Source organism: Chiroxiphia lanceolata, chromosome 14, assembly GCF_009829145.1.
Source record: "Chiroxiphia lanceolata isolate bChiLan1 chromosome 14, bChiLan1.pri, whole genome shotgun sequence".
NCBI classification, from domain to species: Eukaryota; Metazoa; Chordata; class Aves; order Passeriformes; family Pipridae; genus Chiroxiphia; species Chiroxiphia lanceolata.
Genome location: NC_045650.1, coordinates 9,151,219 through 9,173,567, shown reverse-complemented (window position 1 = coordinate 9,173,567; position 22,349 = coordinate 9,151,219). Strand labels below are relative to the sequence as shown.

The 22,349-nt window shown below is 44.3% G+C and overlaps 2 protein-coding genes across 6 annotated transcripts in view; one reads left to right on the top strand and one right to left on the bottom strand.

Annotated features, from left to right (window-relative positions):
- Positions 1 to 528: 528 nt before the first annotated feature.
- Positions 529 to 12,030, top strand: FHL1 (four and a half LIM domains 1). 2 transcript variants are annotated; one of them, XM_032701675.1, is made up of 6 exons: positions 529 to 663; positions 7,823 to 8,007; positions 8,705 to 8,882; positions 9,363 to 9,532; positions 10,094 to 10,280; positions 11,029 to 12,030. In XM_032701675.1, exons 1-6 carry the CDS (start codon positions 642 to 644, stop codon positions 11,184 to 11,186), a joined length of 900 nt encoding a protein of 299 aa, XP_032557566.1. In that variant the 5' UTR covers positions 529 to 641; the 3' UTR covers positions 11,187 to 12,030. The 2 variants fall into 2 exon arrangements, with proteins under 2 accessions (XP_032557566.1, XP_032557567.1); XM_032701676.1 differs by having other exon boundaries at positions 531 to 663; positions 11,032 to 12,030.
- Positions 12,031 to 12,843: 813 nt separating this feature from the next.
- MAP7D3 (MAP7 domain containing 3) overlaps positions 12,844 to 22,349 on the bottom strand; it is a 45,450-nt gene continuing 35,944 nt past the window's right edge. For 2 of the 4 annotated variants that reach the window (XM_032701671.1, XM_032701674.1), the window contains exons 14-20: positions 21,305 to 21,440; positions 20,013 to 20,193; positions 18,783 to 18,887; positions 18,488 to 18,541; positions 17,630 to 17,723; positions 17,045 to 17,243; positions 12,844 to 15,910 (exon numbers count right to left, since the gene is read on the bottom strand). In XM_032701671.1, coding sequence (XP_032557562.1) covers positions 15,601 to 15,910; positions 17,045 to 17,243; positions 17,630 to 17,723; positions 18,488 to 18,541; positions 18,783 to 18,887; positions 20,013 to 20,193; positions 21,305 to 21,440 — 1,079 coding nt within the window. In that variant the 3' untranslated portion in view covers positions 12,844 to 15,600. The remainder of the gene's footprint in view (positions 15,911 to 17,044; positions 17,244 to 17,629; positions 17,724 to 18,487; positions 18,542 to 18,782; positions 18,888 to 20,012; positions 20,194 to 21,304; positions 21,441 to 22,349) is intronic. The other 2 variants (XM_032701672.1, XM_032701673.1) reach the window with 2 other exon arrangements.

Sequence of the window (22,349 nt, the reverse complement as noted above, 5' to 3'; positions counted from 1 at the left end):
AGTTTTACTGGCAGTAAAACTTCATCATGATCTTCATGTTGAAAGCAAGTCCAACCCACCATGAATTTATCTGCTGGTACTTCTGTGGGCTGTCAGCTCAGTTCCCAGGGCTACAACCCACATCCTTCCATGGTCCTACATCCAAAGGACAGTCTCTTGCTGGTTCCTGGGACTGCAGCCCCTTCAGCCCCCACGGGACTGAAATCCACCTCTTCCCTTCAGCAATGGCACAGCAGCATTAACATTGGGTCTGTAATTTAGCTTGGGACTGTTGAGACACAATCTCACTCTAAAGCCAAGGCCAAATAGTACTAGCATGGGGTCAAGTTCCTGAGGCACACTCTGCCTTTGGGACTAATTTGGGTGCTGAGTAGCTGGGCAGGTATTTGAATGTTGCCTACAGAGACCTAGAGGTCTCAGGATCCTATTCTTCTCCCTCGGATCACCTAAAATGGTAAGAATTTTCCAGGGGGATTAAGGTTGTGATCTCTGGGGAGGGGAGTGGACATCTGGTAGGAGTCCCGTCCGTATTAATAGCCTCCGTTTAAATGTATGTTATCAAATGGGGCAGCTCCTTATCAGCCAAGAGACTGTGAACTCCATTACCTGAGGGGCTGCTGCTGACTTTGGGCTGCTTAGTCATGGCTTTCCACAGGCACACAGGTAAAGTGGACGTGCTGCCAGGTGTTGTGGGAATATACCTGGCAGATGGGGAGGAAGGTTTTGCTGACAGTCTCCTGCACCAGAGAAATAACTCTTTTGAATTCAGTCTGAAGCCTCAGCAATCTGCAGCTGTAACTCCTGATGGCGAATAGGCTGATAACTAGCGTGGGGGGACTGGTCCTGGGAGCAGGGGGGTGATGGTGACCTCATTTATTTTGTAAAATGCATTGGATGGTAAGTGGTATTGTATTTGCTCCTGGTAAGTGCTGCTTTGGGAAGGCTGGGGCTCAGTTGCTATTTGAATAAGACTTGGTGACAATGGGAACAGTGCTCCTTCCTACAGCAAGCTTATTGAGGTGAGCAGGGAACCCAGAGCTGAGGGGACCCCATGTGTAAACCCCAGAGGGTTTGCTCTGCTCTGGTGCTTTTGTGGTTACTCCCCCTTCTCTGTGTTTGTCTTGTACATCAGATGGACTGACTCGCCAGTGATAGGAAAATGTGAACTTCTCCTTCCCATTAACACTGACAGGAACCCTGAGATCATGTTTTGCATGTCCCCATGACATGCAGATGTGTGGTGTCTTCCCATCCCAACTAATCTCCTCTAGCCCTCCAGTTGAAGACAATCGGAAGCTCTTTGGGATTTTTAAAAGTCTATCTGACTCTTAGAAGCTGTTTTTGTGTGTGTCCAACATGCATTTACAGCCCTACACTGTAATGACGATGGCAGTGCCATTGCATCTCTTGATGAGATCAAAGGGTGGACGTGCTTGGGGAGAGATTTGGGGTGCAGCTGCCATGGGCACCAAAGTGAACTCCTGCCCACCGGGGGCCAGGAGTGCTTGTGAGACTTGGGAACATAGAGCCTCCTCAGAACTGGGGAGGAAAGGCACAGCACTGCTCAACTTTGTGCTCAGCCTCCCAGGACAGGGCATAAGCACGAGGCTGCTTGCACAGCCTGTAACTGCTTCGGATTTGCTTGTGTGATGAAGGTGTACATTATGCAAGGTGCCTTTCTGAGTAAAATTTGACTTCTGTGTTATAATTTGATGTAAGACAACACTTATTTTTTAACTTCAGTCCACAAGACTGTCTAATGTAGCATCCTTTCAATATCTTCCCAGCTAGACCTTTGTTTTCTTTCTCACCTTCCTCGGGGTGTTCCCTTGGGCAAGGACTTGTATTACAGCACAACAGACTTGATGTTGTGCTGTAATACAAAATGCTGAAGTGTCTTCTGAGCAGAAGCTGTGGTTGGAGGACAGCGACCACTCTGGCACTCCAGAGGGAGCCCCAGTCCTGGGGACAGTTGCAGGGGTACCATAGTACCTGCTCTGGGGGTGAGGTGACTCCTCCATAGCAGGAGGAAGCTCACATTTGGCTCCCAAGGGCACCTGGGCATGAGAAGGGCATCCAGCTGCTGAGGTGGGGGCAGATCTCTGCATAGCTGGGAACACAGTTGAAGAATCTCAAAGGCTTAGTGCAGCCACAGAGTTAGTTACTGAACAGGATTCTTGTGTTAGCTGATTTGGTTACTTTTGAAAGGTTTGGACTTCGCTGCTTAAACTCTGCCTAAGTACTCAGCCTTACTTGAGGCAGCTGTTCCTTGTTAGCCTCAGCTGAGCCCTGTATTGAGTGCCAAAGCAATCCCTGGGGGAAGTGTTTGCAGGGCTGGAGCAGTGGTTTTTAATAAATGGCACATCCTTACTTCCCTGGGGAACTGTGAAGATTTAATAATGATTGGGATGTGCTCAGACATGGTGGCAATAGGACCGTAGGGAATGTTTTTGGCCACCGCCTGAGGAACTTGGAGCTGTTCTTGTTCTAAATAAAGAAGCTTCCATTTTATCAGCGGGTTAATTTTTGAATTATAGAGTACGAGAGTCGCACGTGCCCCAGCCTGGCAGTGGGAGAGCAGAGTTCTCCACTCAGTGCTGCCAGCCCTCCCAGCAAAAATAACCTGCAAGAGTTTTCTTTCCTTCTTTCTTTCCTTTGGCTTTGCAAACGCTTGCTGTCCAAGGCAGTGTGCCAGTCCTGAGTGTCACTTTGCATTTCGGATTAACAGGACCCTTTCTTTAAGGGTTTCCCTGGTATTTATAGCAAACCATGCAACATTGCACAGAGGAATGCTGAGAATGGTAACTCAGGTGACAGAGCAGGGGATGCCAGGACTGAGCTGGAACAGGCGGGTGTAGCCAATCCTGGCAGTGTGGGGGCTGTGTACTCAATCTGCTGAGAAAAATAAAACTAATGGAGAGTCAAAAAGCAATTGCTCTTTTTCTTCTGTATGCAGCTGTGGGTAGGGCACAGGGTTAACAACTTCAACCTCATCTTCTTCCTTAAGAGGAATACAGAATAATCTGTAAAGTATAAGTACAGTTTATATTGTTGTTTTTAGAGACCACACTTCAAGTTCTTCCTGAGTAGTTTATCACATTTAAACATACTCCCCAGAGACATTAACACATATCCTGTGCTAAGTGCTTTGCTTATCAGCTGCGCTTCAGCTCCCTTTGCTGAATGCTTTGGTTTTGTTAGCTGTGCAAACCGCTGCAATGTTGCTCTGGGTATATAATGAACTGGGATGAACCGACGGGAGACAAACCCAGGGAGAGGCAGGGGGTTGTATGAATGCAGTAGCTTTTGTAGCATGGCACTTCTTGGGTCTGTACCCTCTCCATCCCAACCTCACCATGTTGCAGAGTGCAGACAGCCCTGACACTGAGCCTGACACAGCCCTGAGAGAGCTCCACCGCACAGTGTCAGGATGACTTGAGGTGTGTGGCAGCCAACGGGCCCCAGATGTTTGAGATCTCTGGAGGGTGGAAGTCATGGTTGTCCAAGGGCTGAGGAGCTGCTTTTGAAAAGCAGAAGATACTCCCAGGGGACAAGTGGCTAACTGGCACCTCTGTGGTCAGGTAAATGTTAGGGTTGTGTTCCAGTGGATCTTTGTGCCAAATACCCTGATACTCGAGAAGGCCACTGGCCTGGCCATCTGCCCTCGAACTGTAGCCAAATCCATCAGGGAGCTACATTTAGACAGCACTCTGCCAGAGCTGGTAGGACAGGGACACCTTGCTTAGAGGGGGATTAGTTTCTGGAAGTATTGCTATGTTTTTCTTTATCTCTTATTCTTAATGGGGGTCCTCTAGGCTATTTAAGGATGGGCATGTACCCCTCTCCCCTGCCACCTGTGCTGTCTCTTTTCACCTGTTCCTCTCCAGCAGAACATTCTCCAGTCTGTCCACACTTTTCTTATGTTTTCTAAATCCCATTCTGTGGCCTCAGTGACAAGCTGAAATGGGGTTTGGATTAGTAGATGTCCTCAGGGTACATTATTCTCCTGGAACCAAACAAGAGACACTTGACCAGGCTGTCAGCTTGGAGTTGCTGTAATTTGGTGTAAAAGTACGGACAAAGAAACTGCATTCCAATAACTCCCAAGCTCAACCAGCTGCATTTACTGATCTTACTTGAAGCACAGCACTGTGAAAAGAAGCACAAGGGTTCAGTGCTTTGGGGTCTAGTGGTTAGTTCGATGACTGCTTACGCTGAGCCCTGAATTTTGTGTTGCTGTAGCATAGTTGTTAATCCACAGTTGTGAATCTCCACTGTGTGCTCAACAGCTGCTGCACCACTTACATGGGGAAGCAAGACAGTGGGCACTAACATAAAGGCTCCAAGGAAGTAATGATTTTTCCATATACCCAGCGTGTCCTTAGTTTCATGACTTGCCTATTTTTCAGACAGTGAAGACAGGCCAGGGTTAATATACCTGGAAACTCTGGAAAGTTAAGGCTGTGGGGACCGGGTGCGGTTGGAGGGTGAACAGGTTATTAAGTAGATAAACAACTCCAAAAGCATGACTTGCTGCCAACGAGGCTTTAGAAGATGTAATTATTTTTATACAGAGCACAAGAAATATCTGTTCTGTTTACCTTCTGTGAGAGGGGATAAGAGGTCTGAGGGGAGCAGCTGTAGGATACGAAATGAAGCTGAGCTCTGAAGAATCCACTAATGTTTGCTCCACTTTGGGAGAACGACCTGGTGGTCCCAGCACATCTGAACTTGCCTGGGGCCCTGTTCTGCCACACACTGGTGGCTTTTGGGGCTCTTGTGCACCAGCCCCTGGATGGGCTGCTCCTGTGGGAGGGTTGTAGGAGGTGGTCTGGCTGACATGGGCTCTGGACATAAGCCCGGGTGAGCAGAGCCCATGAGCAGGCAGCATGTTTGCTGTGGGAATGTGCTCAGTGCATCCTCACTGCAGGCAAGGGGACAGAGGTGCCTTTCCTGGGTCTAGATCAGGAATGATACTGCTCAGGGCAGAAAGCTCCTGGAAAAACTGGAAGTAAATGCCTGTGTATGAGTGGGGCTTTCTGGTCGGTGAGGTGGCACGAGGCAGGCAGATGCTGGTCTGGCTGTATGCACAGCCCAGCTCCAGGAGCCAGGCCAGGCCCAGTGTGAATTTGTCTGTAACTCCAAAGCTGCTGTGATAAATGTGCCTCACATTAGCGCGTGATGCATTACATGGGAGCACAGGATTACGTTACTCCCTGAGCCATACTTTTAAGATTATGTCTTCTGGTAGAAAGCAACCCTAAACCTGAGATGGGGAATGTTTGCTGTGGACTCCATGCAGTTGCATTTCTTCCGAGTTAAACCCACCTGCTTGCTAAAGCTCTGCAGAGCTGGCAGTGGCTCACATAGTTTCCATATTTCCCAGCTGTTTATTTGTTTCATTTGCTTGAACTATCTTGGGGTAGTTGTCAGCAGGACATGGACATCCCCTGGCCTTGGCAAGGCGGCATTTCCAGACCTTGGTTCCCCCACAGAGTGCAGTTCCTACCAGCTCAGCCTCCAGCCTGCCTCTGTAAGTTTTAGGGGAAGGAAAAGGGTGTGAACTCAGCCTTTAGCTCTGCTGCAGCCTCCCCATGTCTCCAGGACTCATGGGCCAGGCTGGGCCCTGGTTGGGACCTGGTGGGTTGGATATGTGCCCAGTCGGTGAGGTTGGGCCCTGCAGTCGGTGGTGAATCTGGAATTACTGGAGTAGGCAAGTGTCCATGAAAATCTGTGTGAACAGGTCCTGAAGGCGTAACAGGGCAGACCCAACAGCATCCTGGGCTGAGGATGAGCCCGACAGGGTCCCGCTGACCCTTCCTTGCTGTGAGGGCACAGCTAGGAGTGACACACCCTCTCTATGCCCCAAAACCCCCAAACCCTATTTCAGTTTACAGACTGCTGAGGCTTGGAGTAGCATGGCTGAAATGAGCACCAGTTATATCAATGAGCTCTGTAGGAACAGGCACCAAAGCAGCCCCCAAAACTCCAGGGCTGAGTGGATGTTCTGAGGTGAGGCCACGCAATGGAGGCAGCAGCAGTTTGTATGGCCCGAACATGTTCTCTCCTTCCTTGCTCTGTGCTGGCACTGCTGCTCCATCAGGAAAAGAGGACGTTTCCTCTTGGCAGCCCCCGTTGCCAGACCATGGCCATAACTCCCATCTGGTTGCTGATGGTGCAGAAAGTTCAGGGCTGTGTCCCAGGGTGTTGGCCATGAAGGGAAACAGGGCTCTGCAGGGCTGGGGCTGTGGGAGAACAAGCCACAGTGCCTTTCCTGCTGCTCCACAGGCTTGTGTAACCCTTACGCCCCACCCATGGAATTGTTCCAGGCCAGCTTGGATGGGGCTTTGAGCAACCTGACCTAGTGAGTGGCATTCCCGCCCATGGAAATTGGTGATCTTTAAGGTCCCTTCAAACCCAAACCACTCCAGGATTCTCTGAACCCTGCCAGAGCCCTTGCAGTCCCCTCATACAAGTGATGATGACTTCTGCTGAGGAAGAGTGTATGGAAATGGAGGGAGCTTTTAGCAGGAGTGGTTTGGGAGGCTGAGGCTGGGCGTGCAGGATGAAATGGGTGTCTGGGGAGGAAGCATGAGTATGCACCTCTGGCCAAAGTGGAAAATCCTCTGGTCGAGAGCCCCCACACCCGTGGATGTGCTGGATCTCTGGCCATGGGCCTTGGCAGAGGCCCATGAACTGAAGAAGCATCTTTCCATGCAGGGAGATATTTTTCTGTTTGTTTTTTTTCCCTTATGCTTTTATATCTGAAAGCCTGGTGAAAAGAGGCAGCTGGAAGCTGCACAACTATCCAGCACAAAAGGCCTTGGAGGGCTGCAGCTGGCTGAGGGTTCAGGCTGGAAACATGGAAACTATTCCGCTCTGCTCGTTTGGTGGTGATTTCTGCACACAACTGATGTAGTGCCTCAGCCAGGACCTCGCTGAGGCCTGCAGTAATGAACTAAGGGACTCTTGGGGAGTGATTAGGTGCCATTACCCTTGCTTGATGTGAAATATGTAAATACAACAGTCTAGCATCCTTCCTGTTAAGAATGTGATGGGGAAAGGCTGGTGTGGGACTCAACAGCAGCTGTGCTCCCTGAGTGAGCAGCCTGTTTCTGAAGGACTGCACCCTGTGGAAGGGACACATGCTGGAGCAGTTTGTGAGGAACTGCAGCCCATGGGAATGATTCATGTTGGAGAAGTTCATGGAAAATTGTCTCCTGCTGGAGGGACTCCACGCAGGAGCAGGGAGAGTGAGGAGGAAGGAGGGGCAGACAAACTGTGATGAACTGATCATTGTCCCCCTTCCCCATCCCTCTGAGCTGCTGGAGGGAGATAGTAGAGGAATCAGGATTTAAGTTGAGCTTGGGAAGAAGGGAAGTGGCAGGGGGAAGGTGTTTTGAAGATTGATTAAGCTGCTTTCCCCAACTCAATTCTGTTTTGCCCATGACAGTAATTGCTGCGTGATCTCTCCCTCTCCTTATCCCGACCCAGGAGCCTTTTGTATTTTCTCTCTCCTGCCCAGCTGAGGAAGGCACTCAGCCTCCCTGAGAATGATGGTTCATTAGCCTAACCTAGACCCTGGAGACACTGGGAAAATGCCAGCGCAGGTGGTAGAGAGGTGTCGTGTTTTCTAACTGCCTGAGCTGCATCATAGAAAAATTGCCTTAACAGTGCTGCCACTGGGGCTGCTTTCTCTACCAGCAAGCCCTCAAGGAGTGTGACACCACCACATGCTCATTGCTGAGCCATCCTCCTCCTGATTTGCACAGCCCCAAGAAGCTGGAGCAGTTCCATTCCCTCACCCCGTGTCCCCTTGCAGGGCCTGGCAGCAGTTACACCGTGGGCACCATGTCGGAGCGCTTTGACTGCCACTACTGCCGGGACCCCCTGCACGGGAAGAAGTATGTGCAGAAGGAGGGCAGGCACTGCTGTGTCAAGTGCTTCGAGAAGTTCTGTGCCAACACCTGCACTGAGTGCAAGAAACCCATTGGAGCTGACTCCAAGGTGAGTGCTGATGGATGATGAGAACAGGCAGATGCTGATGAACCCTCCTGCTTGTCTTGCTGGCTCTGGTCTTGTTTGTGAGCTACCGTGTGAAAACAAGTTCTTTGTGGGTCCTGTGGCTGGTGGGCCATGTGCTCCTTGGGCAAAGAGCAAGTGACACTGGGAAGTGCAGAGGGGATGCTCATGGTGGGCTGCTGTGGCACAGCAGCTAATTTCAGGTTCTAGATGCAACATGGACTGCTGCAAATGCTGAGTTGCCCTGAAGAGAGAACTGCAGGTAACCTGCACAGGACCTACAAAAACTAATCTGGGCAAAGCACTGGGGAACTCAGGGTCTGATGTTGTCAGTTTGTCAGATGTTTATTACTTCGTGTTTATGGCAGTAATTATGTACACCTGGACTAGAGGGAGTGTGACAACCTGAGAAGCACACACTTGCAGAACTTCAAATCTCAAAGCTGTTGGTTTGAAGCAACCTCTGCCACCCTCAAAAGTGATTGCGATTGTGTCAGTGAGTCTGATTAAATGTCCTTCCCTTGACTGCTTGCAGAGGAGCTGCAGCTCCACCCACGGAATCAGACAGCGTTTAGGAACAAGGAATCTATCCTTGACTGCCCAGGCTGATGAGCCAGATGCTTGGCTTTAGGGCTGCTCAGTGACAAAGAAAAGCTTATCGCTCCCTTTCTGTTTGTTCCAGGAGCTGCATTTCAAGAACCGTTACTGGCACGATAATTGCTTCCGCTGCTTCAAGTGCTACACGTCCCTGGTCAACGAGCCCTTCATGCTCCGGGAGAACAACAAGGTCTGGTGCAGCAACTGCACTGCTACTGAGGATGCACCCAGGTGTAAGGGCTGCTTTAAGCCCATTATTGCAGGTACTGGTGCCAGTGAGAGGGGTACAAGGGCCACATTCTGCTCCAGGGCATAACCAGGGGGGGTTATGAAGCTGTGAGGCTGCAGTTGTGGGTATGGGCATCACAGTGGAAGACAGAATCACAACAAGTTTTGACTGTTGCTCTCACCTGTCCATTTTATTCAAGTACTGAAAGGCTTCTTTGCAGTTAACCCTCATGTGATAATTAATAGTTAGTCTTAAACCATTTCTACCAAAAGCTTTGCTCTCTAAATCAAGCTATTCAGAGGCTCGGGCACCTCTGAAAATATTTTAAGAAAATCTAGCAGCCCCTGGCTAAAATCAGATACAGAAATTAACAGCTTTTCTCTTGCTTACATTCCAACTGAATCGTGAGTGTAAGTATGGACAGTTCTTGCCCACAGATAAGTTACACTGCACAGGGTGAGGGTTTGCCACAGGCCCGAAATCCCACATAACAAGTTATTTCTATCTGTTGCAGGAGACCAAAATGTTGAGTACAAGAAGATGGTCTGGCATAAGGACTGCTTCACCTGCAGCCAGTGCAGGCAAGTGATTGGATCCGGGAGCTTCTTCCCCAAGGGTGATGAATTCTACTGTGTCTCCTGCCATGAGCACAAGTTTGCCAAGACCTGCGCTAAATGCAAGAACGTAAGTCCTTCCCCTTTGCAAAGGGAGCTGCCACAACCAGCTCTTGTGTGTCTTTTGGAAGCTGGGAGAGTAAGCCAGAGACAGACCATGCTGAAGCTATACCAAGGCTCATGTTATGTCCTTCAGATACTGGTGCCAGCAGCTGGTGGAATAACAGAAGAGCTGATGGTTCCTGCACAATATGGGACCTGGGCAGGGTCTGCCGGGTTATCTGACAGCAACAGTGCAGAAACCAAGTGGCCACCAGTCTTGCACTTGCTTTGAGGATAATTTAAGCTCTCTAGTAGATCCTGTGTATTCAAGAAGTGAATGTTTTACAACTTTTGCAACTGGTCAGTGTAGAATTGCAGTTACTGCAGGTAAAAGAAACTATTGTGAAAGTGCCAGGTACACAGGACTTCAGGCTAGAGAAACTCAAGTGAGCTGCACAATTTAATTTTGATGCAAACTTCTGATGAGTTCCTCTCCATGACAAAGGCTTCCTTCCCTCCACCCCCTGTCTGTGTCGCCTCTCTTTTTCCCTACTGCTTCTAAACCACACCTCTGCTCTTTGCCTCCCAGCCCATCACTTCTGGAGGCCTCACTTACCAGGAAAAACCTTGGCATTCCGAGTGTTTCATTTGCTCCAACTGCAAGAAGCCACTGGGCGGGAAGCGCTTCACACCTGTGGAGGATGACTTTTACTGCGTTGAATGCTACAAGGAGTGCGTGGCCAAGAAGTGTGCTGGCTGCAAGAATCCTATTACAGGTATGTTGGGTTAAATGCAGCTCGAGGGCAGTGGGTGCTTAAGGTCAGAACAGTGATCCCCCCGAGGCGGGTAACATCAGAGCAGGTCTAGTAACCCAAGCTCAACTCCAGCAATTTACAAGTGATCTGACTCCAAGACACATGTTCTTGCTGGATGGAGTTCGAGCCAGTAACTGAGCTCTTCACCCTTTGCATGCCTCAAATTTACCTCCTTCAAAACTCCCCCAGCTACAAGTGTTCCCACCTGTATCCTAGTTTGGGACCCTTAAGTCTAAAACATTCTACTGTCTCAAAGTGACATTTGCTTCGCTTCTGACGTATTTTACATTTAATAGTTACTGGATCACAGAGCTCAGCCTTGAAAAGTGGACACTGTCCTGCCAGTCCTATGAGACTCATATTCCATTCTGCATTTTAGAGCCAGGATCTGAGACCATAAGTCCTGTCCTTGCTCTACATCTTTCCTTCAGCTTGACTGCTTCTTGGAGCAAGGATCCAAGGGAAAAAGCTTATTGCAGAGACAAGCCATGCAAGCCTTATGCTAAGCTACCTGTTTCTACAAGAAACATCAAAAGATGCATCAAAAAACGTGCTTCATTTGCTACTTTGACTAGTATTTGAGGCACACCCTGTGGCCTGCTAGCCTAGAGAAGCACAGGAGGGAATAAGAAGGGAATCTGCTGCTTGGTGGGCTGACCCAGCCAAGGCAAAGCTACTATCGCCGTCCTATAATTGTGTTCTCTCCTAGCAGGATTTGGAAGAGGAACCAGTGTGGTTAACTACGAGGATGAATCCTGGCACGATTATTGTTTCAAATGCACAAAGTGTGCCCGTGGTCTGGCCAACAAGCGCTTTGTTTGCCATAATGGAAAAATTTACTGTGCTGAGTGTCCCAAACGACTGTAATGAGCAGACAGCAAGTGCTGTAAGATGGATTTTAAAGCCCTGCTTTCCCAAACAGTCCTGGTAAAGGAGCAGGTTTTTGCATGTTGAGAATTTTATCTGTTTCCATTTTAGTGTTAAGAACTAAATTAGCCTCGATATACTGGGTTTGACTTTTGAAGCTCCTGCAGTACAAGAGCATGTAGCCTTGCAAAAATCTAACCTTGTTTCCAAGTAACTCTTAGTGTAAAGGCTTGAAATGCTGTTGTTAGATTTAGCATTAGAGATCCACACGCTACATCATCTGTGTGTGGCTTAACTAAAACAAATCTAGTTTTAAACTTGTCTGGTATATGTTTAAGCTTGGCACTTAAGTGAAGTGGGTTTGACAAGGCATGAACCTGGGATACAGAGATGCAAAGATTGCACCTGGGATCAGAGGGATTCATTATTATGCTTTTACAAGTACAGGTACACAACATGCACTACACCATTAATAAATAATCATTAAATACCTTAGCTTACCCTTCCACACCAAATTGCAGCACATGTACGGAATGGCTTCATCTTACTTACAACAATGTTTTGGCAGTGCAATTTAGCTTGGTTAAGGTTCCATAAACTTGTTTTAGTCTTGATTTCCGCATGATTTGTCCAAAAGTTTTGCTCATCAGCTTTTTTTATATCATTGTTTAAACAAGGCTGTCTATGTACAATTATTAATCCATTAACAAGTAGTAAATCTTTCACCTAAAATATGCACATGCATTTACAAGTGCCTTAAAAATAGCTCAGACAACGATAGCTCTCCTATCCTATCAGTGTATGTTTTGTGATTGAATAAAAGTACGACTAGTGCCTGCTTGGAGTCCTACAGTGTGCAAAAGTTTTTTCTTTTTCATTTTGCCATCTTACATGATTGACGCATCTTAAGGCTGAGCTACTGAAACCAAGTCTCATACACTGATACTGGCAATGTAAAGAGTCAGCTGTGCTGTCACTGCACCCTTAAATATCTGAGGACCAAAGCAACAATTTCCATAAACTAATTGATTTTTTTAATATATTACTGACACCAGACCATCTGCCAGGAACAGCCTGTGTGAAAAAGCCCTTTGGAGAACATATGTACAGCCACTGTTCGTGCACAGATCCACAACCCTTCAGCAACCTTAACACTGGTTTAAGGTTGGTGGGGTTTTTTTCCACAGTACTGAAATACAGAAATATTTTATCAATTGGATGCTGCTCCAGCCATTCCTTTTCACCTACGAACAAAGAACCCTTGCCTTGCAAGAAAAAGAAAAGGCAGCATCTTGCTGTATTCTTGCTGGGCACTGCCCCACTGTGGCCACAGAGCACTGCTGGACTCACCCTTCGAACACAGAGATGCTGGTGCTGCAAGGGAAAAGCAAAGGCTGACAGGGAAAAGCAGGTTAAAGAATTCAAGAGTTACAAACACGCCATCATAGGTATGAGCATGTACAAACACAGCAAGAGCTGAAGGTGTTAGTGCAAATACCCTCCCACCCACACAGATGCAACTGCCAAAGAGGCCTCTAGTTTGGGAATGTGCACTTGGGAGTAGTTAGAGCAGCACCAGGGTGCATCTCAAGGCAGGTCAGCAGGGCAAGGGGTTGGAGAGGCCTAGTAAGGTCATGTCTAGCATTACAAAATAAAGCATTGTTCAACTGCAAAGTTTATTTAACAGTGCACACATATTTACACAGAGCTGTATCAGACCATTCAACAATATCAGCACAGAAGAAAATACTGGCATCTTTGTTAGAATGATTGTCTCTGCCAGAACGAAACAGCTATCATACAAAAATACAGTTTTCCTTTTACCTAAGGCACTGCTCTAAAAGTCTAAAACAGTTCTATGGCATTTCTGAACAGCAAGAGGGAGAGGGCTGAGGGCTTCTGTTGCAACTGTGGTGTTGAGGAAAGAACACGTGTAGTTCCAGCAAAACCATTTGCATTTACCCACTGCAAACAGCTGCCATTTGGATGAATCGCTGGAATTGGAGGATCAGCCAGTGGTTTGTAGAAATTTGAGACAGCTATTCTTTAAAGTAACCACCTATCCAGTCTCTCTTTACAGGAGACATCAGAACAAGGCTGCATTATTACTTTTAGTAGCAATTTTCAGAAGATGCTTCATTAATCTCTTCATGCTGTAAAAAGCAGGCAAGTTCAGGTTAAATAGATTATTTAATGCAGGCTTTAGGGGAGGGAAAATATATATGCAACTTGCAGCCATTGTTACAAAGCTGGAACTGATACACACAGAATAATGAACATGAACAAAACATGACTTCAATGGTCTAATACTGTTATGTACACAATAAAATAATACTTCCATAAGTGTAGATAAATAAGTAAATCAAAAGGAAAACATTTTTTAAAAGCATGACACATTAAACTGCACCGACAGACATATCTAGGGACTTGACATATTTGCAATATATTAGTGCACATGCTGTAAAATGTTTTGATGTTTGCCAATAGATTAAAACATATTAGTGATGGTACAACACCAGATTTTGAAACTGTCAAAATTTTCATGTTAGATAAGGAATTTTTCTTCTCCATTCAAAACTGAAGATAGTCAATTCTGCATTTTTAAATAGCACATGAACTAACAAGCAACAACATTTTTCTAGACATTACAAAGGGAGTTCAGCTTTAACACACACTGAATGAGTCTTTTATTTAATCAAGGGCCATTTTAGAAATATGCAAAGTCTGCAGCTAAGAGGGGAGCCTCCAGTAGCCTGCTGCTGTACATGATACTGATATGGAAAAAAAAAACCCAAAAGACTCAAACAGGTTACTGTAAAGTCTGTAAAAGGGAAACAAGGGATATTTGAACTAGGAAACCTTATCTAACAATAAGCTAAACGAATGGAAAAAGAACATCAGCACAACAGTTTCCCTGAAATGTTTCAAGGTGCAAATTAGAACTTTTTCATCCCTCCCCTCGTGTTTTTTGCAAAGTTGAAGATGGATAAAGGTAAACAAGCAGCTTTTCAAAACAAGGCCTTCGGTACTTGAGAAAACACTGGATTACTGAAGTGCAATCAGATTATTTCCAGGTCTCTAGTGTTCACAGTTCTGTCCAAAGAGCAAAGAGAAGAAAACATGTAACCATCATAACTGTGTGTATGCCACATGCATCCATCATCACTGTCAGAGTCTACATCCAGGAGTGAGCACAGAACCACTCAGACACTTATGGTCCAAAACCAGCACAGTAGGGTTTCCTTTCTTTTTACAGGAATGTTAGTTTTCAAAGTCATATACAGAATTCTTAAAACATATTAAGTTTAAACATTTTCAAGGTCAAAATTAGAAGGCAACACTTTCTTTGCTAAAAAGTTAATGATTTTGCTCACAACAAAATGTGATCAGCAGAATCACATTAAATCTGTCTATTCCCATGGCCCAGTTAGTTTTGGCCATGAGAGAGGCCTCGATCAGGTTGTGCCCACGGGACTAAAATTCACAAGACGCAGAGTGACAGAGGAGACTCAGGAAACAGTTCAGTCTAGAAAAGTGCTACACTTTAATCAAACAAAGTGCTACACATCACTGAAAGAAAATGTGGATAGCAAGGCTCATTTCTTCCACTACCATTCATTTCACTGATCACACAGTCATTTATCTCCTGGAAAGAGATCTCCTGCTGTGAATATGACCATTTGGGGTTTATAGCTCCAACACCAGGGAAGTCTAGTCTGTGTTACATAAACTACCTTCCTGAAGCCTCTCTGACACACTAGGCTGTACTGCATGAAGGTTTGCCTTCCCAAGTACATGTGGCTTGAGGTGCAGCCCTGCTTCTTTCAGGAAATTCAGAGAATTCTGTGTGTGTACAGCTTTATTACTCCTCTCAAAATGTAACACAACTGTCTGTGGAACTTCAGGTTGGTGCTACCTGCCTCAGTGAAGTGAAACACTATTCTACAGCTAATACCTTGCTAGAGTTTGAGGACACCTTGGAAGACCACGCAGGTCAGCATCAAAAAGTTACAGAACATGCCTAGGAGTGGAAAGGTCTTGCCTGTAGAGTTACATCAGACACCTTTTAAACTGTTAGTATCTTCAAAAGTAACATGTGCCATTTAAGATATCTCAGAAGAAGCTTAAAGTACAACAGATGAGCTTCAGTGCTGGTAGGAGATACTGGAGCTTCACAAGGGCTCAGCTGTGTCTTTGGAAGAGCCTTAATGTGGGGCCTTAGCAAGTCCCTAAAAAGGCATTGATTGGTGACTCCTTTTGACAGAATTCAAGTTACCAGCACTAAAGAAAGAGCTTTCCCTCTGGTCTACACATTGGAAAAAGTGCCTTGAAAATAAGAAGCTGTAGTTAAGGCAAAGAGAGCAAAATGCAAGGAAGTTAATTGCCTAGGCAGAGGAAGAGATAGACAGGGAAGTCAGCTTGGATTACCTGATGAAGCATCTATAGGTTTGGTCAATGAATTCACTGCACCATCTTCCTCAAAAGCCAATTTGGGACTAGGAGGTATTGTAGCAGCATCATTCAAGTTTTGATTACAGTTACCAGCAGAGATGCTGTCCGAGCTCAGTTTGGTTGACTTGGAATGTACTCCAACGTCAATGAACTCCTCAAAAGTCCATGAACCAGATTTTCCATTAAGATTCTGAATAAGTCCAATTGTATGATCAGCTTCATTAACACCCGATTTCACTGAGTCATCGATAACCACTTCTTTTGCAGGATGGCTAGGAAAAAAAAAAAAAGGACACTTGTATTACAATTTCTGCACATTTAACCTTTAGATTTATTCCAGGCCAAACAATTAGCAGACTGAAAACTCTGCAAAGCACTGAATGTCCTGAAGGGCATTTCCAGACAAGCTCCTCCAGCTGCCACACAGGATGTCCCCTCCAAGAGCCAATGGGGAAGAACAACTCACCAACACATACCAACTTTTTACTGTACTAACAACTCTCAGGTAAGGTCTGGCTGCAGAAATTTGATATAAGAAAGCAACAAGTTTAAAGCCCTGAACCATTAAATCCCAATTTTAGTAGTGTGCATTTCTCCTTTTTTTCTCCAGCTGTGACTTTTCAGGCACAAAACTAAGCCTCAGAAGACCAGAAATATTTAAAAGATTCAAAATCTAAATCCAAATCATTGATTAATTTTCATTCATTCTTTGAAGAATCACAAAAATGTCTTTATACTCCATCACTGGAGGAATGAGATTAATTTATCATCACTTTAAAACAGCGTTCACAATGTCATTTCTAAATCATTAGCATTTAGACGAGCAAATGGAACAAGCGTCAGAGGACAGATTTTCCAGTAGCTAACAGAAATGCTTTATGTTCAAAAAGATAAAATCTGAAATACCACAAAAAACATTCCCCACCAAGGGAGGCTTTTGTGTTCTATCTTGGTGTTTCAGCATAACGTTGTTCTAGAGCTTTCCTGTAGGTTATTCTTCCTTTTCAGTGTTATCTCCCCTCCCTCTTGTTTAATGTTTTGTTAATGAGAAGAACCACAAGCCATTTCAAGGGAGAAGATTTCAAGCCAATGCCACTCTTTACAAGTAACACTGCCACTTTGTAGCACTGGCTGCGTCTCACTTCTCAGCAAAGCCAGTACTGTTAGCATGGTGCCATCTAAACAAACAATTATCCTGAGCTAACTGTTCTGTGTGAGGCACTGAACTGACAGCACACACACACCACATGTCTGGAGCAAGGCACAGACACACCACAAAGCCAGCGGGGTGCAAGATTTGAGGCAAAGCTACAGACAGCACTAAATTTATTTTAAATGCAGAGAGAGATTTTTTTGTGTGAGGGATAACTGCTCTGACAGTAAAGCAGCTGCCTACACAAACTCACCTGGAATCCTTTAGTTCACTAACAGACAGAGACCCCTCATCACTTTTCAAGTCGCTTCCATTCATGAACACTTCACTGGCCTTCAACTCTGACTCATCTTGTTCCTCAGATTCTGCAGAGATCAAGCTCTGTGCAGTCTCTAAACAACCCTCTGCTTCCCTCTTGACTTCCTGGAGCAAGTCAATGCCATTTAGCTTTCCTGCAAATGGGGGAAAAAACAAGAAATAAATTAAAAAGGAGAGCTTCAGTAACAGAATGGTTAGAAGAGTCAAAATGACCTTTCCTAGCTAAAACTCAGGGCACTGGGCTTCAATCGGTTCATTTCTCTATAGATAAGCTGTCCATAACAACATGAAACTCGTTTTTCATCTTTAAAAATCCACTTGTAAAATGAAAGTTGCCTCCATTTCATTCTCAAATCATTTTGACTGTTTCTCTGTCCAAGCAGAGAGTCTCCCTGGCATTTCTGGGATTGGTGTCTCAGACCACCACAGTGCTGTAATGTGAGTGACCTTTTCAACAAAGCTTAAACATCACTGAGAGACTCATTGCTACTCAGACCTGACTCATCCACAGTTTCCTTACCTGGCTGATCAGTCTTCTCAAGACCCAACTCTTCCTCTTCTTCAATATCCTCTCCCTCCATCACCTCTGAGGCAGATTTCCCTTCATTCTGCAACTGAATTGCCGGAGTGTTACTTGGAATAGCTCCCTACCCTCCAGCATTTCACAAATGGTTCAATCACAGTTCCCACACAGGACAATTCTGTGCCCAGCACTGAGGCCACACAAGTCCAAAGGCTCACAAGACAACCAGCTCACCCAGCAATAAATGTTCTACTGAGCCAGAGCCTGTGGGACCCACTTCCACCTCATACCTATTATTCCTGAGTTCCTTTCCCCCTCATTTCTCCAAGGCGTGTGCTAAATTTTTATTGATTTTCAGCTATATGAAGACTTAGATCTTTGAATATTCAGACAGGAACAACTATTCCCCCCAATAAGCACAAGTGACCACAAACCTCACTGCATTAACAAAAATACATCCAGCAATCCAAGGGGCATCCAAGATTTGCTTTAAGCAAACAGATGATGCCAGGAATGTAAATTTTCTAGGGAAAAACAATGCTGGTAGAATGTATACAATTAAAAAAAAAAGCCCTACTAACCAGTGGGGTTTTTTTAAACCAATCTGCAAGTGATAATAACAGATCACATTGTAGGCCTTGAACAAAAATACATCCAAGACTTCTTGTTAGAACAAGCAGAGCAGAAGAGCGTGTACAATGGGAAGCTATTGGAAATTATTCTGGTGCACCAGAACTTTGTACTTCACACAGAAGCCAGTCTGTGTAAGGATAACAGAGAAAGACAGGATACAAGGCAAAGCCTTCTCAAGGAAAGGTCTATTCTGCTATTATATGGATCCAAACAAAAAAGTACCTTGGATTCACTTTGATCCGATTTTCGTGTTCTTTTCATTATTTCTTCAATTCTCTGTTAAAACATGGAAAATATTTGCAGAGCTTTATATTTCAGCATTCTGGTTTAAATTTTCAATCATATTTTCATATTTCATTAATTTAATACTTTATTCATTGTTTTTAAAGGCCAGAAGCCAGAGTTTGCTTTTTTAAAAAAAATCACACTATTTCTATTTAAATGCATCAGAAACTGTTTGTCTGTTCAGTTTAACATTCCAACCACTGTTTTAGGCTGAGAATTCAAAACAGTCTACCTTTTTTCTTTCAAGCCTTTCCTGCATATTTTGCTGCATAATTCTCTCTCTTTCCAGTCGCTGTCTTTCAGCCTCTTCTTGAGCTTTTGCTTCAGCTTCTTCTCTCTGAAAATAAAACAAAAAGAGGAGAGCACCCAGTGCACAGGTCATTCCCAAGAGTCAAAAGCAGAGCTGTTACAGAGATTCTGGTTCAACACAGACAGGTACATCAGACAATCACTACTTAATATGACCACACATTGTAGCTAAATGCCATTATCCAGCTACTGACATGAAATATATACTACTATGACATTCAGAAACTGAACGTCAACTATATTGATATAATGCAAATGTTCTGAATGTTGAGCTACTCAGAGCTCAAACTATATTTCAGGACGAACATTTGTCTAAGAAGGATAATTTATAAAGTAACAAGACAGCAATTAAATTCTGAATGTGTCAAGATTAACTCAAAAATCTTGGCAGTCAGGTATTGCTACCAAGACACTTGGTGCAGAACATCTTCTGTTCCTTTTACACTGTAAAATCTTTTCCAGTATGACTGGAAAGAAGACAGAAACATAGTTAACACTCTGAATAATTGTCATAAACTTAAACAAGCTTATAGAGAAATGTTCAGACACATTGCAATGCTATCCATATGATATAGCACTTTAAATACAAAATTTCATTGTAAAACTGCCTTAGCTTTCAGAATTAATCTAATTTAAGGAAAGTCCACTTTTTGCAGAACAGCTCCCTTCAGTTCAAAGGATGCCTTTGTAATGGTACATGGATACTTGCTGTGGAAGACTATTTAGCAACAGGAAAAGCAGACTTGGAAATACTACCAATCTTTCTTTTAAAGGAATCAGAGCAAGCCAGATGACTTTCCAGACAGACCAGCTCCTTGTAACTCATAGCAGTAAGCTGGTAAAGTGGGCTCAGTACAGATATTTTATGTATGCAAAATGATGCCTCCTTGATGGCCAAAAAAAATTTCCAGAATAGCTGCTCCTGCCCACACTTGAATTTACCAAACGCTGGGGAAAAAAATTTTAAAAAAATCACACAGACCAGGGGAAGGAATGAACCTGCAGACACTCTCAAATCCATCTCAGACAGGATGAACTCTGCTTTATGTCATTCCTAACAGAGACCTGTCAAAACCGTTACGTGAAAGAAACAAAAAAACCACGAAAAACACGGCGGCAGCTTGTACCAGGAACACAGTTGGAGCCCACAGACCTGGTGCTGAAGCTCTGCGAGTTTTTCCTGCTCTTCCTGTTCCCGGCGGATCCTCTCCTCCTCAGCCTGTCTTTGCTGTTCTTCATGGAACAGTCTCTTCTCTTCCTCCTGCTTCTGGAGCTCCTCTTCCCGTCGTGCTTTTTCCTCAGTTGCTCTCTTGGCCATCTCCTCCTCTCTGATTCTGGTGTTTCCAAGATACAGGTTACTGACTGGGTATTTATTTCTTTAAAAGTGTGCATGCACATGAGACAGAGCAGGAAAGTATGGAAGTTCTAAATAATCCAGTCACAAAATTACTGCATAAAGGCACTTTCTGGTGGGGATTTGTCACCATCCAGACTAGTCAAAGAAAAAATCAGAATAACTTGGAAGAAACTATCTGTGAGTTTGTGTTCCTTGCTGATTAAGTCAAGGCCAAGGCAGGTTGTTCCAATAATGGAATGTTTGATTGAGAATGGGATTAAGCAACAACCATTTAATAAACACCATCTGCAACCATAACATGAATGAAGATTTTAATCACAGTCAAACATAAATTTAGTGGGATTTCCTAAAAAACTCTTTCTTCTATAGCCTGAATCCCAGAGGTACACTGGAGATGTACACTGCCAGCTCATGCAGACACACACAGCAGATCTGATGACATATTTCTGATAAAACACCTAAAACAGATTATATTAAAGTTTCTAACAGCTTTACATCCATGACCAGAAAACAGACAAAATCTGATATTCCACCACGTTCATAGAAGCACAGACAGGTGACCCTGACCTGGAATAAAGTTATTCAGCATTAACTTAACAATTTATTTTTAACAACTTCTATGTGGTGAACCAAATGCACACTGGTTTAACACTTTGAATTACTTGCCTGCCACATTACTGATCTAGATTTCAGATCACTAACATGAGATTTAATGTACCATCAGACCACTGCCTGAGGAAAAATTTAATACAGAGAGGTTTGACTATTTCAAACCAAATACAAACAAACCAAACATAAGTGATGTAAAAAGCACATTCTGGTTTTGAATTAAAAGCCCCACTAGTGACTGTAAGGAAAAAGAAGCAGTGATTTCACATGGACTATGCATTATAAATATACTGAGATATAAACTGATGTTACACACAGCAACCTGTCCCATCTCAAATGTGCTAGTGCCTCCTTGCTTCAGGAACTGCATTAAAATTTGCAGGAACTTAAATTAAGACTTGGAAAACATAAACAGCTGGAATGTCCATTCCAACCACACCCCACCACTGAAAGCATCCCTTCCCTGTCTCAATTGTTACCTTTCTTCTTCTTGTCTCTGAATTCTCTCTTGGTCTTCGCGCTCTCTTTGCTCTCGTGCCAGACGTCGCTTCTCTGCCAAGATTTTAGCAGCTTCTTCAGCTGTGGTGGTCCCTGCTACTGTTTTGCTACCTGATTCTGCAAAGGTTAAAAGAAACTGCCGTTAAAAAGCGCCAGTAACTTAAAATTAAGAAAGATGTTCTCACTGTCAGATGAGATCTTTCTCATGCCATCTGATCCACTATCTGTTCAAGCAGCGCTCATTGCTCACTGAGTGCACCCTTATCTAAGGGCCTGCCAGAGCTGAAGAGGAGCCCTCAAGAGATGCAGAGCCACAATATTTCACTGACAATGAAACAATAACAACTCATTTCAATACTGATCCAGCCATATTCCAGATGATACACTTAAAGATACTCTCCAATTATCATAGCACTCAAAAACATGTTTCTGAAAAGACATGTTTTTCAGAATATATAACTCTTGAACACTGAAAAGAAAACTGAAATTAAATACTACTTCAGGAAATATACTTCACATTCTTCTAATAAAACTGAATGCACATGACCCTAAAGAGGAAATATTAATTTTTGTATTTTTCATAATATTAAAATTCATGCCTTTATATTTATAGAGTACCTTAGAGTGCAAACAATCACCGTTTTATCTGGCCCTGAAGGCACATACTAATGACTTCAGTAATTCGGTATTTCTACACATTAGCAACAAATCAATTTCCAATTTACATGGAGATCAAAACAGCTTCAACCACCAAGCTAATAAATATTTGCAGGGTCCTACAGTTTATGTTTCCTCATGTCCTGCCTGGTGTTATGGTGTCTGAACATCAGTCTGAACTATTATAAATTAACATTAGGAAAAACACCCAGAACCATGCTGCCATCCAGCCACTCTCAATATACATATTGAAAGAACTCTGATTTTTACCAGTTACTAATCTGGAGAAATATTTAGGACCTCATCATCTGAATATTCAGAGAATTAGCTCTTGATGTCAGGAAAGCAGTAAGATCATAATGTTGGTGA

Excerpts from the sequence above, each read along its gene's own strand:
- FHL1 (XM_032701675.1), top strand. The coding sequence starts at position 642 with ATGGCTTTCCACAGGCACACAG. Across the intron at positions 9,533-10,093 it reads CCTGCGCTAAATGCAAGAAC|CCCATCACTTCTGGAGGCCT; the intron begins GTAAGTCCTTCC and ends TTTGCCTCCCAG. Across the intron at positions 10,281-11,028 it reads CTGCAAGAATCCTATTACAG|CAGGATTTGGAAGAGGAACC; the intron begins GTATGTTGGGTT and ends GTTCTCTCCTAG.